Below are 16,414 nucleotides of genomic sequence, written 5' to 3' on the forward strand. Positions count from 1 at the left end.
CAAAACTCATAAGGAACACTTACGTCAGGTCTTGCTCATCCAGCGGGAGAATAAATTATACGCAAAACTGGAAAAATGTGTGTTTGCGGTTCCAGAAATTCAATTTCTGGGGTTTCTTCTCTCCGCTTCTGGTTTTCGCATGGACCCCGAGAAGGTCCGCGCTGTGCTTGAGTGGGAACTTCCTGAGAATCAGAAGGCGCTGATGCGTTTTTTGGGCTTTGCCAATTATTACAGGAAGTTTATTTTGAATTATTCCTCTGTTGTTAAACCACTCACTGATATGACCAGAAAGGGGGTAGATTTTTCTTCCTGGTCGGTAGAGGCGCGTAAGGCCTTTTCTAATATCAAGGAGAGTTTTGCTTCCGCTCCCATCTTGGTACAACCTGATATTTCTCTACCCTTCATAGTTGAGGTTGATGCTTCTGAGGTGAGTGTGGGTGTGGTCTTGTCTCAGGGTTCCTCTCCTGCCAAATGGCGACCGTGTGCCTTTTTCTCGAAGAAACTCTCCTCCGCAGAGAGAAATTACGATGTGGGAGATAGGGAGTTGTTGGCCATCAAGTTGGCTTTTGAGGAATGGCGCCATTGGCTAGAGGGAGCCAGACACCCTATTACCGTGTTTACTGACCATAAAAATCTGGCCTACTTGGAGTCAGCCAAGCGTCTGAACCCGAGACAGGCCAGATGGTCTTTGTTCTTTTCAAGGTTTAATTTTGTTGTCACGTTCCGCCCTGGGGTTAAGAATGTGAAGGAAGATGCCCTGTCACGTTGTTTTCCGGGAGGTGGGAATTTAGAAGACCCGGGTCCCATTTTGGCTGAAGATGTGGTGGTCTCTGCTCTTTATCCTGAATTGGAGGCAGAGGTGCAGGTAGCCCAGTCAGAGGCTCCTGATCTTTGTTCTCCTGGGAGGTTGTTTGTGCCTCTCGCTTTAAGACACAAGATTTTTTAGGAACACCACGATACGGTCCTTGCTAGGCACCCGGGGGCAAGAGCCACAGTGGATCTCATCGCTCGGAGATTCTGGTGGCCGGCGCTTCGTAAGTCGGTTGAGGGTTTTGTGGCAGCCTGCGAGACTTGCGCTCGTGCCAAAGTCCCTCATTCACGGCCATCAGGTCCTCTCCTTCCCTTACCCATTCCTTCCCGTCCTTGGACACATCTGTCCATGGACTTCATAACGGACCTGCCTCGTTCCTCGGGGAAGACTGTGATTCTGGTGGTGGTGGACCGTTTTAGCAAAATGGTGCATTTCATCCCTTTTCCTGGTTTGCCCAATGCTAAGACGCTGGCGCAGGCATTTATTGATCACATTGTCAAATTGCATGGTATTCCTTCAGACATAGTCTCTGATAGGTGCACGCAGTTTGTTTCCAGATTCTGGAAGGCTTTCTGTTCTCGCTTGGGGGTTCGGTTGTCATTCTCTTCTGCTTTCCACCCGCAGTCGAATGTCCAGACAGAGCGCGTCAATCAGAATCTGGAGACATATCTGCGCTGTTTTGTGGCGGAGAATCAGGAGGATTGGTGTTCTTTTTATGTCCCTTGCTGAGTTTGCTTTAAATAACCGTCATCAGGAGTCCTCTGATAAGTCACCATTTTTTGGTGCATATGGGTTTCATCCGCAGTTTGGGACATTCTCGGGAGAGGGGTCTTCTGGTTTACCTCATGAGGACAGATTCTCCTCGTCTTTGTCTTCTATTTGGCAAAAGATTCAGGATAATCTAAAGAGCATGAATGAGAGATATAAGCGTGTGGCGGATAAGAGACGTGTGCCTGGTCCGGACCTGAATGTTGGTGATCTGGTGTGGTTGTCTACGAAGAATATCAAATTGAAGGTTCCCTCCTGGAAGTTGGGTCCTAAGTTTATTGGGCCTTACAAAATCTTGTCTGTCATCAATCCTGTTGCCTACCGTCTTGATCTTCCTCAGACTTGGAAGATCCATAATGTTTTTCATAAGTCCTTATTAAAACCTTATGTCCAACCCATTGTACCCTCATCTTTGCCTCCTCCTCCGATTATGGTTGATGGTAATCTTGAATTTCAGGTCTCTAGGATTGTGGATTCTCGTGTTGTCCGCAGTTCTCTCCAGTACCTCGTTCATTGGGAGGGTTATGGTCCTGAGGAGAGGATGTGGGTCCCAGTGACGGACATTAAGGCCACTCGTCTCATCAGGGCTTTCCATAGGTCCCATCCTGAGAAGGTGGGCTCTGAGTGTCCGGAGTCCACTCGTAGAAAGAGGGGTACTGTCACCACCAGACATCTGAGAAGCTCTGACAGATGCCTTTCAGAACATCCTCCTTGAGCTTCCTTTGTTTTGCTTTCAGTTCCTCATCTCGTTAGCCTCTCTCAGCTGTCATGTAGTTGGACTGATTGCATCCCTTTAAATTCCTCCCCATAGTGCATCAGTGTGCGGTTTATATTACTTCCTGGAGTGTGTGTGCATGCTGATCCTACTTCCCAGTCTTCTACAAGATAAGTGTTGTGCATTAATTTGTGTTTTTCTGTTTGCTGGATCCCAGGTGACCCTGACTCCCTCCGTATCTAGTGTAGGGAGCCGGTGGTCGTGTCCCCTCACTATTATAGGGTGTTCAGGTGTTATACAGTCGAGGTACGAGGATATGCGATCATCTACCATTGGGATTATCGCATAGGCTGAGCAGTAAGGGAGAGAGCCAGGTCTGATGCAGGGGTCTCCCTTTTTGTTCCTTAGTTTTGGATCCAGTGAGTCGTATATTCATTTTGTGTTGTCTTGTTTCCTGTACACCTTCCGTGACACCAGCATAGTCTTCTTTCTTCTTCTTTCAGGACCTGCAAAAGGACCTTTGATGACATCATCGCGCTCACCACATGGTGAGTGTGGTGACGTCAGCACAGCTCCTGCTAAATGAAGATATTGTACCTAATGCTAGATTCATGTGTACGTGGATTTATTTGTGCTAGTAGTCATATATATAATAATAATACATATAGATATGTGTTTCTTCCATAGCTCTGGAGCTGGGAATGTAGCGGACCGGGTTATAGCTCAACTTTTGACAGAAATGGATGGAATAGAACAACTGAAGGATGTGGTGATATTGGCAGCTACAAATCGCCCTGATTTAATAGACAAGGTAAGATTGGATTTTACTACTGGAATCTCCAACATTTTGCAGTACATAATTATGTACGATATGCCGACATTAATTACACCGTACTTCCCTAGTTTCAGACACCAAGGGTCATAGCGTCAGTCAATTTTGTCTCCAGGGCTGGAACTTTATGACAAGCAGGTGACAACTACATCACTGTCACTTGGTCCTACACCCAGCACCTCAGAATACTTTGCATCAGTACATTACTGTTGTCGCTTGTCATTTTCTATTTAGTTGCAGATTAGTTTATTAACACTTATTTGTAGTAAATTGTCATTGGATTTAATATATTTGAATTTCAGTTGGATTTTAATAGATTTGTTTCTATAATACCTAGTTTGGCTTAATAGCACGTTTTGTGTTTGAGCTAAAAAGAGTAATCCCCTGTTTTATTTATACTATTGTTTTACTATGCTGTTATTGCAGTAGATCAGGGGTCAGCAACCTTTTTTATACGGAGTGACTATTAAATAAAAATCAAAGTTGAAGCGCGCAGTGTGCCAAGCCATACAGGAAAGTAATATAACACAAATATGTGTATTTACTAGCTATGTCCCAAAATTCTCAACAACACTGCCTGACCTACACGGCTGCAAATATATGGATAGCAAAGATTGTCACTGCTCCTTGGAATGCTTCTAAGGGACCAATATGTGGGGGGACCCCCCACCATACACTTATTGACCGTGGGAAAGAGCAGCCCTCACTCATTTTAAGTGACTGAGGGCTGCCCTTCTCCACCACTGTCCGACATACATTGGTACCCCATATACTGGTGACCCTCACAGAGCTGCACCAATCACAATTAGATCTCACCCCCCCACAGACTATTCACATTCTGACACCATCGCCACCGCACCCCCCAAAGTAGTCAGATAGCTTGGATAGCCTGAAAATAATTTCTGGGGAGGGAAGGGGGGCTTCCCTCCCCAGAAATTATTTTCAGGCTCATCACTAATTCCATCAAAGTAGTCAGAAAGCTGGTTTCCCTTCATAACCAGCCTCCTCTATCCCCCTAGCAATTGGATTCAGGCTCACCAACCTCCCCGCAACCCCAATCTGATCACAGTGATCATTCCCCCATCTCCCCAAGCTCACTTTCCTGCCCCCAGTCCCAATCTGGTCACATGCTTGTTCCCTCACCTCCCCAAGCTCACCTTCCTCCCCCCCACCACAAATCTGGCTATATGCTCATTCCCCCATCTCCAAAGCTCACCTCTCCCCCGCCTCCCCAATCTGGTGACATGCTCATCTCCCCAAGCTCACTTTCCTGCCCCCAGTCCCAATCTGGTCACATGCTTGTTCCCTCACCTCCCCAAGCTCACCTTCCGCCCCCCCACACATATCTGGCTATATGCTCATTCCCCCATCTCCAAAGCTCACCTCTCCCCCGCCTGCCCAATCTGGTTTCGGTAAGCAGGCTTGTTTTGTACTGTAATTAAACAGATGTGCGCACCATAGTGTAATTCTGCGAGAACCAAAGGGTAAAAGAATGATAAATTGCAAGGCTCACCTTGTAGGGTTGTGCTAATGTTAGGCACAACTCTAATATATGCTCATCAGGAGGAACCTGAAAACCTGGAAATGGCGGTCTGCAGCCACGGGATCAGAGGGAATCTTCTTATCGGAGATGCCTGGGATCCCCAAGAAGGTAAGTAGGTAGCAGAAAGCAAAACGTCCCACGGCGCAAAAAAACGTACACAGGTCACCAGAATCAGGAGTACAGTATTTTATTGCAGCAATACAAAGCGATTCAGGGAATCACTCCCCTTCATCAGGTACAAGGGGCTGCACATATCATATGTCCTGATGAAGTGGAGTGATTCCCCGAAACGCGTTGTATTGCTGCAATAAAATACTGTACTCCTGATTCTGGTGACCTGTGGACGTTTTTTTGCGCCGTGGGACGTTTTGCTTTCTGCTCCCCAATCTGGTGACATGCTCATCTCCCCAAGCTCACTTTCCTGCCCCCAGTCCCAATCTGGTCAAATGCTCGTTTCTCCATCTCCCCCTCATTTCCCCAACCCCAATCTTGTCACAAACAAACTCTCAGTAGATTTAAATACCTTTGTTTATGGCAGTCCTGTCGCTCCTCTGTGGAGTCCAGGGCAGGAAGCGCGAGGGGCGGGTCTAGCAGACGCGTCATGCATGACACTTCCTAAGATCTTTACTTTCAGTGTTACAGCGCGGCGGCGGGGCATCCAACAAATGGGGAGAAGGCTGAAAAGTCTTGCCGTCATCTGGTGCCAGCTGGCACGCGTCCCGCTGCTGACCCCTGCACTAGATGTTACTTTTTGACTTGATTTCTAACCAATGTATACATGATAAGTTTTTGCTACTACTGTACTTGAATGTACTTGAAGGTGCACGGACAGAGAGGAATTAGTATTTGCTATACTACTGCGGTAGTGGATAGCGTCCCTCCAGAACAGTACCCCTGTTTACAGTGGCAGGTGAAAGAGGTCTGTGCAGTTTCTGCAGGCTGGCGCATTTGGGTGTTTCTGCTTTATTGTATGGTACTTTTCAATTCCCTAATAAAAACAGGGAAAACCAGCAATCTATCATTGTAGGTGAAAGTCTTATTTATCTACTGGTTTATACAGTTAATGGGGGCTTGTAAAAACTTCAATTTCCTGCCATACTGAGAACTTATCAGATCAAACATGCTTTATTCGGAGTGGACATCAGTTCCTCTTGAATCTGTTGGAAAAAATTTGCAGGAATAGTAAAGGATATCTATATTAAAGAATATTAACAGGCACTCAATCACCTGGGACTGCGTTAAGAAATGCGTTTAAAAATGTGTGCTTTAATATGCCTAAGACATCAAATACATAAACAATATAGAAAAGAAAATAAAAATAATAAAAAAGTAGTTTTTTTTTAAAACACAATGTAAACAGCATTCGTAGCGGAAGTTCATAGAGTAATTAGTCAACTGTCAATTTGACCTGTTATCAAATAAATATTAATGCATGATAAAAATATAGACCTGATTCCTATTATGCAAATTATATAAATAATTGTATATCTCTGATATATAAATATATCAAAATATGGAAATATATCTATATATTGAAAGAAGTCAATAATGTTATGTAGTCCAGATATTAAATGATTAGTGATGGTACTCAATCCAGAAAAAATGAGTCCAGAAGATATTAGTGATATTACTTAATCCAAATAATTTATTGGTTACTGTTCATAATTCATCCAATGATCAATGTTCATGATTTAAATTTAAAATTGCGATGAGTGGTTAACAATGTTACTTAATCCAGATATTAATTATATTCTTAATTTCATTCAAAAATTAGTGTTCATAATTATCATGATATTCAATATTTATTGATCCCCTGGTAGAGTTCATATATATATATATCTCATCTATTTAGATCATCCGTGTATAATTGTGGATGGGAATTTTCTCATGGTAAAACTTATCAGCGTTAGGCTACTTTCACACTAGCGGCAGCCTTCTCCAGCAGGCTGTTCCGGCGGGTGAACAGCTTGTCGGATCCATTCTGCCGCTAGTGCGCGCGTGCTGCCGGAGGTCCACTCCAGCCCCATTGACTATAATGGTGGCGGGACAGAGTTCCGGTGGCAGCACGACCAACAAGCTGAGAGGCGGCCGGAATAAAACTACGACAGCCGGAGAAGGCTGCCGCTAGTGTGAAAGTAGCCTAATATGTATGTGTATATATATATATATATATATATATGTGTATATACAACTTTCTTTTGCTGCTAGCAGCTCAACTCTACCGCATCAACGGTTTCCCAGGACCGGCCACCTGTGTGAGCAATCTTTCCTGTTCTCAGCCGAGTTTCCTGGTCCCTCTATATTGAGTCGTGTAACTCCTCTTTGCTTGGCATCCCACGTGCAAGTCTACTCACTTGTTCTCTGATACGGCGCGCTGTTTGCCAAGCTGCGCCGAGCGCTGTATCGGACAATTCTGGTTTACACTTGTATATCTCGACTGTAGTATCACAGGGGGTCCTTTTGGATCACATAAATTTCACCAAACGCGTTTCAGAGCTACCAGCATCTTCTTCAGTGGCTCTGTGTGTAATCCCTTAACCTCTGCTATTTAAACTTAGTAAATCCTCATTTTATGGGGCCGTGTGACTCCAAAAGCAGTCACATGGAAGTAAGCAATGGATATTCTAGAAAGTCACAACTGCTAGAATAACACTCGTTCCTAACACCTCACCTTAAGAACACATCCTAAAGACTATAAAGTTATAAAAACGGTGTTCTAGTGGATTTAAGTACCGAATCTCAGTACATGATAGTTTCCCAAAATTGTACAATACTTTTCATAAGGCCAAAAATGAATGACTAGGCATACAAAGGATTAAAGTAGCCCTCTACTGGTGTCTGTATTCGTCTGACGGCAGCTTAGCTTACTTGGCACTTGTGTTCACATTTAAGGGTTTAAATTCCAGTGCCCAAACACACTGAAGATAAGGAGAGTCATAGGACACTGAGATCCTCAATGTGAGTTTTAAAGGGAGCTGAGAAATGAGATTACTTTGTCTCCTGTAGAGCTGGAGGTTAATCTCAGACACATTAGCTTGGATGCAAAGCACAAGGCACTGATGATGGCACCCTGGGGCCATTGACAGCCTTTTTCCACCTTATCACAGAGTGTAGAAAGGATACATCCTCAAGTGTTTAATTTACATAAGAATGACAGGATGTGATTGGACAAATGAAGATGAATGGAAGGCAGTGATGTCAGCCAGGGCTATTGTCTGAAGATGGATGGGGGGGCCTGAGTTCCATCAAGCTTCAGGGGCTTCCTCACCGCATAGAATAGCAGCAGAAAGGACACCAAAGCACAAAAGGGCTCATTGAATGCCAGACAGATGGGAGTTTATTTTTTCTTGGTAGCTGTCATTTGCTGTGATCTCGTAAGACTGGAGTGTCTTCATTAAAATAAACATTTGTGTGACAAGATCATGAAAGATTTATTTGGTTGCACATATAAAGGGTTGTAGAAAACACCTCTTCTTCGGTCACCGTCATGTTAGGTGGAAACCCATGACTTCTTCCTAATCAGGTGAATGCATGGCACAGTTACATATTCTTCTTTCTACTTCCATGTGAGTTTGTGTTAGATAGCGGGAGAAAGTCTGGCAAAATAAGAACTGATGCCACTAGACACAGACGTGGATACAAAGCAGTGGAGAAGTATCATCAGTCTTTCCTTCTTTGTAGATCCACTCCTGGCTTCACTGCACGTGTTATTCCAGCCTTAGGCTGGCCATATTCTTTAAATGACTGTTGGCCGAATAGCTATCTTTGCCAACTCCCCATACACATACACGCTTGGCTGCCAAGCTCTTATGGTGGCGACTTATCTCTGGTGATTGTAATGCTGTGTGTCCCTGCCCAACCTCGGATCTATTGCATTGCACCGACGACATTTTGTCAATACCATTCAGTAGATGCGAGGTCAAGCAGGGACACACAGCATTATAAAGCATTATAATGCTGTGCGGTCCTGTCAAAGTAGTAGTGTCTATAATGGGAAATTACACTCCAACATGGAGTATGTTTCCTGCAGTGGACACGCACTCGTATGAAATTAGCCTAACGGTCTGGCCACGCGGTTAGGTTTTTGCGTGCAGTTTTTTAAGCCAAAACCAGAAGTGAATTAAAAAAAAAAGAGTCTTTAAGTCTTATCTCTTTTTTTTTATTTTTACTTTCTATTGATTTTGGCTTCCTAATCTGCCTTGGGAAACCTGACAGTGTGGTGGTGCCCTAAGTGTAAAGTCACAACTGATTGAAATGTTTTGTGTTAGGCCTCGTGCCCTCTTTGTCAATTGTACAGATGTCCCCCGCAAAAGGAAAAAAGTAAGTATACCATGCTCTCGATTTCTTTAGTGTAATGGGACTCAAATATTGACAGATGTCATTGTATGGCATCTGTCGCAAGCCTCTGTCGGATGAATACATTTGAATGCAATGTGTACAGTGCACAACTGCATATAGATCTGGTACAGAGACCTGTGACCATGAAACTGGAGTGCCAACTTCACAAAGCACGTTAGAGCAGGAGGAGCTGAGAAGATTGATATATAATTTAATAGAAAAATATTTGGTAGAATTTTCAAAATATTCATTTAAACCTCAGATCATTCTGATTTTAGGAGTCATGTGGGCGGTCTGAACCAGTGATTGACAGCTTTGTATGCATAGTCAGGCAGAGTTAGCTGCCAGTCACTGAAAAGAGCCACCCACATGACTCCTAAGCGCAGAACGAGCAGAGATTTAGGCCTCATGCACACGAACGTTGTTTGTTTCCGTGTCCGTTCCGTTATTTTTGCGGATACGATGGAGACCTATTCATTTCAATGGGTCTGCAAAAAATGTGTCCGCATCAGTATGTCCGTTCCGTAGCCCCGCAAAAAAATAGAACATGTCCTATTCTTGTCCATTTTAGGCATTGTTACAATGGATCCGCAAAAAAAGAACTGATGGCATACGGCTGACATCCGTTTTTTTTTTTTTGTTTTTTTTTGGGCGGATCTGCAATTTGCGGATCGCAAAACACATACGGTCGTGTGCATGTAGCCTTAGATTAATATTTTACAAGTTATGCTGAATCTTGAATCTAACTATAGATTAATCTACTCCGCTCCTCTTGCTCTATAAGATGCTACCTGAAGATCACACTCCATTTCCACGTGATAGATTTCCTTTAAATAACTCCTTTCTTAAAAATATTACTTTATTCTTTATGATCAATTCCTAACATTCTGCCCTGTACTATTTGCGTTTATGCTAATTTTATCATGAAATTCACGAACACTTTAATGTCAATGCATCCAGTCCGCTTGATATACAGTAGGTGTCAAAATTCTGTTTTTTATCACCACTAATATGAGCTTATGTTATATGTAGGCAGAAATATAGCTTCTCTTTTTTCCCCTCATTTATACATTCTAATGCTAAAAGCACATATAGAAGAGAGGTTCCTAGCTTTAAATAACGCCATAATTTTTTATTCGTCATAAAGATTTAAGCAATTTTCTGGAAACAAAGCTTATGTAATTGCGTCAAGTGTTATTTGTTGCTGTCATGTACTCCACAAGCATTCTATTATGTGAACTCTCATTAAAGATAACGCATGACAGCCATAGTAAATAGTCTTCGAGTCACTGCCTGGCTGCTGACAGTAGGTGGCATTGCTGGCAGCTCGCCAGGATTTTCTTGCTAAGTCAGTGAGCAGTTGACATTGCCTTGAACACCTATACGTCACAGGCATCCTCTGTCAGCTTTCTACTACGCCTATCTTCTAATTATTTTATTTAGGGATGAGAGTGTTTTTATGCATACTAACGATCTAATATATCACCTTCTGTAAGTTATATAGCATATTCCTATTACAGTTGTGCTTTTTACCTTGTTTGTGGCCACTTACTGTTGTACTTGTTGACACTGAGCATCTCTAATTTTGGAAGGGAAAACACAGGTAACCACTTTTTGTCTTTTTCAAGCCACGGGTACAGTAAGCCCAAATAAATAATTTTGTTGCAAATGGAACAAAAATATATAATTTGGTTCCTTCATTTTTAGCCAGAGACGCTCCACTGATTTCCTGGCTGAAAATGCATAACATTATGTCAGCCTGCAGCTTCTACTAGAGAGAGCATAGGAGAGTACTACATACTGTGGGGCAAATTTGTTATTGAAAAAGTGCCGCAATTTGTGCCAAAAAACCCTAAAACTGGTGTACATGTATTGCACCACATTTATTAATGGTTTTAGATGCTTTTAGATAATTTTTCCACCTTGCCTGACAAGAAGGTGTGGTTTATTGAAAAGAGGTGTATCTTAAAAATGTGACATCATGTGCCAAAAAAGTGCACCACAAATTTGGTGCAAATTTTTGAATAAGCTAAGCTAATAGGTGGACTCCACCCAGTTCCAATTTTCTTGTTCCCATACCCCTTGCCATTCCTTTTACCTGTGCGTAGGTAAAATTCCCCTGATCGGAGGATCAGTTGCGGGAGGCATGAACCTACAGGGGATCTGTAGGCAAGTGAAGGGAGTGAGCCTGTGATCACAGTGTCAGCTCAGCAGGTTATTGGAGTGCAGAACAATGAAACTGGTGGGGATTTTGTGGACTGTTGATAGGAAGGGTCATCTGGACTTGTGCACATATTTTAGAGGATGTTATACAACCAATATTTGTCTTTTTAGGAATCATTTTTCTTCTTCTAATCCTGATAGGTTTGGTGTATTTTTTAGCTCCAAGGTACTCCATCGGAGCTTTCACTGATGCAGGTTCCTGACCTGATCAGGCGAGCCCAGCTCCTGTGCCATGTTAATAAATGTTCAAACTATTACAATATATTATTTATTCTGTGCAATGAATGACCAAAGCCAGAATTGCCATATTTTGGCCACCACGCATTCCACGATCAAACCGCCAAAAAGGTGTCCTCACTTAAAGGGGTTGTCCAGGTTCAGAGCTGAACCTGGACATCCCTCCATTTTCACCCCGGCAGCCCCCCTGACATGAGCATCGGAGCAGTTCATGCTCCGATGCTCTCCTTTGCCCTGCGCTAAATCGCGCAGGGCAAAGGCATTTTTCTGAGTTCCGGTGACATACCGGGCTCTCTATGGGGCTGACAGGCAGCCCGGTGACGTCACCGGCACTGATGGGCGGGATTTGGCTCTGCCCTAGCCAGTAAAACGGCTAGGGCAGAGCTAAAGCCCGCCCCTCAGAGCCGGTGACGTCACCGAACACACTGCTGGGCGGAAGTTACCGCCCGGCAGTGTGTTATTGAAAACACAAGAGCCTGTGCCCTGCGCGATCTAGCGCAGGGCACGGGAGCGCATCGAAGCATGAGATGCTCCGATGCCAGGCTCAGGAGGGCTGCCGGGGTGAAAATAAGGGTATGTCCGGGTTCAGCTCTGAACCCGGACAACCCCTTTAACTGCATTAATTGAAAGATATAAAGTGCATTCGGAAAGTCTTCAGACCCTTTCACTTTTTATACATTTTGGTATGTTACGTCCTTGTGCTAAAATATAAAAAAACATTATTTGGAAACACACAGCCTCATAGCTGACAATGCATATCAGAGCAAAAACCAAGCCATGAGGAGGAAAGAACTACCTGTAGACCTCAGAGACAGGATAGTGTGGAGGCACAGATCTGGAGACAGGTACAAAAAAATTCTGCTGCCCTGAAAGTTCCCAACAGCCCAGTGACCTTTATAATTCCTCAATGGAAGAAGTTTGGAACAACCTGGACTCTTCCTAGAGCTGGCAGTGATCGAGGGAGAAGAGCCTTGGTAAAAGAGGTGATGAAGAACCCAATGGTCATTCTAGCTGAGTTCCAAAGATCTTTTGTGCAGATGGGAGAATCTTTCAGAAGGGCAACCATCATTGCAGCATTCCAGTGGCCAGAAAGAAGCCTCTCTTCTGAAAAAGACCCACCTAGACTTTGCAAAAAGAGCACCTAAAGGACTCTCAGACTGTGATAAACAAGATTCTCTGGTCTGATAAAACCAAGATTTAACCAGGCACTGCTCATCACCTGCCCAGTACCATTGATACAGTGAAGCATGGTGGTGTCAGCATCATGCTGTGGGGCTGTTTTTCAGCAGCTGGGACATAGACACTGGTTAGGGTTAAGGGAAAGCTGAATGGAGCAAAGCACAGAGATATTCTTACTGAAAACCTGATTTTCAGAAAGGCTCAGCTTCCAACAAGGCAATGACCCTAAGCACACATCCAAGACAACACAGGAATGGCTTAGGGACAACTGTCTGAATGTCCTTTAGTAGCCCAGCCTGTGCCCTGATTTGATCCCAATCGAAAATCTCTGGAGAGACCTGAAAATGGCTTTCCACCGACGGCCCCCATCCAACCTGACAGAGCTTGAAAGGATCTGCAGAGAAGAATGGCAGAAAATCCCCAAATCCAGTTGTCCAAACCTTGTGGCATCATACAAAAGAAGACTGGAGGCTTTAATTGCCGCCAAAGGGCCTTACTACTTATGTCAATGCAAAATTTTAGTTTTCCTTTTCAATACAGTAGCAAGAGGGGCCTGGATGTATTTCTGGAGCGTAATAATATTACAGGCTATAGCTACTAGAGAGGGGTCGTTGATCCAGGGAGTTATTCTGATTGCCTTATTGGAGTCGGGAAGGAATTTTTTATTCCCCTAAAGTGGGGAAAATAGGCTTCTACCTCACAGGTATTTTTTTTTTGCCTTCCTCTGGATCAACTTGCAGGATAACAGTCCGAACTGGATGGACAGATGTCTTTTTTCGGCCTTATGTACTATGTTACTATGTAAGATTTTTTGCTGACTGCTTGCGGACCTTTTTGTTTCTACATAGACATGTAGAAACAAAAAGGTCCGCAAGCAGTGTGCTGTCCACATCCACATGACCATTCTACAAATTATAGAAAATGTACTATTCTTCTCTGTTTTGCAGACAAGAAATGCTAGTCCCAGTAAAAAAAAATGCAGCATGTACCTGGCAGGTATCCATATTTTGCAGATCCCCGTTTTGCAGACTGAAAAATGGATATGGTCCAGTGCATGAGGCCTTATAGTGGATAGTTGGAGCCTTCAGTCGAATGTGTTTTTTTTTGTTCAATTTGCCCCTTTTACATTAGGAATCTGTTCCTCTGATGGATCAGGATATACAGGGCCAACAGTCATATATTATTGTCACTGGAAGCAAATGGTATCTAACGTAGCTTATGTGTGTTCCTGTGTGATGGAACATATATGGTTTTGCCTGTTTATTTCCATTTCCCTGTCATTGGGCACTGGGGGCTTTACTTATGTAGAACTTATTACAGCGCTCAAGAAAACGGAGGGCTTTTCCTGAAGTACAGCTAATAAATATTTCCCAGGTGTTCAACAGCAGATTTTTTTAACTGCTTGATTGTCAGAGCTTTAAAGAAGCGCAGTAAATCAGTGGCCCCAGCCTTCAGGCCCCGGTATAATAAAACCAGGTGGTGACAGCCAAAGTACATTGCCACTTTTTGGGAGAAGATTTATTGCAGAGAGAAGAGAGCTTGCCTTTTTAAAGTCTCCTTATTTTAAAAATGATTCTGCTTCATTAGAGGGAAATGGAAGGCAAAATTATAAGCTGCTCTTATATGAAAGAACATCTTGTAAAATACAAAAGTAATAAATATTTTGTTGTGAATGCAAACCAGAAAAGGACAATGTCCGGTATGGGGAACGGTTAGGAAAGCACATACAAGTAACCCAATGTTATGTAGTTGAATATATTCTACAATGGTTATTGGTCAGCTCATCACCATTCATAATGACCTGTTTATGGAGTGGTTTGTTTCCAACTTTGACATGCATATATGTTAGGGTCTAGAGGAAGTAAGTTTCTCCTTGTGGAGACCTCCAAATTGGCATACACAGACTAAAGCTGGCCATACACATTAGATCAGGCATGCTCAACCTGCGGCCCTCCAGCTGTTGTAAAACTACAACTCCCACAATGCCCTGCTGTAGGCTGATAGCTGTAGACTGTTCAGGCATGCTGGGAATTGTAGTTTTGCAACAGCTGGAGGGCCGCAGGTTGAGCATGCCTGCATTAGATGTATATCTGCTGAACCCACTAATTTCAGCGGGTTTGAACAGGCATCTAATATGTATGGTGGCCTACTGAATCTCCTCTGATGGCTGATGTAGGGGGAGATAATTATCGAGCATGTTGGATGTCATCTGCCTGATTCTTTCATTCTCAAGAAATAAATACCACTGCCAGAGGTAGCAACAGCCAAGCATGCCTATGTGGCTAACAGTTATCTTAGGTGTATAGCCAACTTAAGAAGAGATTTTGAGCTAAAAGAAGAAGGTAGAACTAGAGAATGTTTGTTTGGTTCGGGGTAGTATTACAACTAGTGCAAGGCTGATGTAGACCATTTGCCAATAGCAGCCTATCAGGTTACTGTATTCATGTGAAATCTGAATGATTACTGTAAGCAATTGCTCCACCTTCCTTTGCACTAGATTTGATAAATTATGACAATTTTTAAATAAATATGTGGGACCTTGTGTGATTCTGATGAGGCATATAATACTAAATCAGAAGAACTAGCAAGTAATAAGAACATCAGCTAGATGATCAGTGACAGCTTTGGTAAAAATTTAGGGGCACATTTATTAAGACTGACGTTTTAGGCGCCGGTCTTAATAAAGCCCCATAGCTGGTGGAGTTATTTCTAATATTAAATATGCCTCATACAGTGCTTCCTGGATCTGCTCACAGTGGCACATTATTCACAGATTATATACACCAAACTTTCTATTATAACTACAGAAAAGATCTTCAGATAAATGTCCAAAATATTTTCAGGGTACCTGCTGACCTGATTGATCTCCTTTGGAGTAGGGTTGTCACGATTCCAGTATTTTAACTTCGATACCAATAAAAGGTTTACAACGTTGATATAAAATCAATACTTTGCCCAACCCCCCTCCCCCCAAATATAAAGTTTGTCCATTGTTTAAATGTAAAGCTATTATTAAATTAACCCTTCCATTAACTGTAAATGACATCCCCCCCTTTCTCCAGTCTTCAGTAACATACAGTCTATGTAAATAACATCAGTCCTCTCTCTCTCTGGTCTTCTGTAACATACTGTCCTAACATTACTCTCCCCCCGCCAATCTTCTCTAATGTACAGTCCCATGTAAATAACATAATGTCACGGATGGTGTTACAGAAAGCTGGAACTTATAAATAAACATCCGACTGGCTTGATCCCAAATTAAGGAGCATATGGGTGAGCCCTATAAAACCCCTAGAGCTCTCCCTGACTGCTATGCCCATGCAATGGTCTTAATGGTAGATGATTGCATGCCCTCGTACCTTATACTATGTGACACCAGAAAACCCTACAATAGTGAGGGGACACGACCACCGGCTCCCTGCACTTAATACGGACGGAGTCAGGGCCACCGACAATCAAGCCAGCAAGAAAACATAAATAAAGGAAACAGACTTATCTGAGGAATCAGGAGAAGCAGCCTCCAGCAGTGAACACAATCCAGGAAGAAGTATAAACCGCAAAGTGAGGCAGTATGGGAGGGAATATAAAGGGAGACAATCAGTGCAAATAGGTGACAGCTGGGAGAAGGAAAGGAGATTAGAAAGTGAAACCAAAACAAAGAACATCATACAACAGGTAGAGAAGAACATCTGCCAGATCTTCTCCCTCACCAATATACACGTGTAGACAATAACACTCCTGTTTCTTCCTGTCCTCATTGAATAGTTC

General features: G+C 43.1%; 1 protein-coding gene across 2 annotated transcripts in view; it reads left to right on the forward strand.

Moving 5' to 3' along the window:
* The window catches only part of SPATA5 (spermatogenesis associated 5), a 382,760-nt gene that overhangs the window by 157,495 nt on the left and 208,851 nt on the right, over positions 1 to 16,414 (forward strand). For both annotated transcript variants that reach the window (XR_006390924.1, XM_044302228.1), the window contains exon 14: positions 2,982 to 3,105. Coding sequence is in view for 1 of the 2 variants with exons in the window: in XM_044302228.1 (XP_044158163.1) it covers positions 2,982 to 3,105 (124 nt within the window). In the remaining variant the exon portion in view is untranslated. The remainder of the gene's footprint in view (positions 1 to 2,981; positions 3,106 to 16,414) is intronic.

Source organism: Bufo gargarizans, chromosome 1, assembly GCF_014858855.1.
Source record: "Bufo gargarizans isolate SCDJY-AF-19 chromosome 1, ASM1485885v1, whole genome shotgun sequence".
Classification (NCBI taxonomy): domain Eukaryota; kingdom Metazoa; phylum Chordata; class Amphibia; order Anura; family Bufonidae; genus Bufo; species Bufo gargarizans.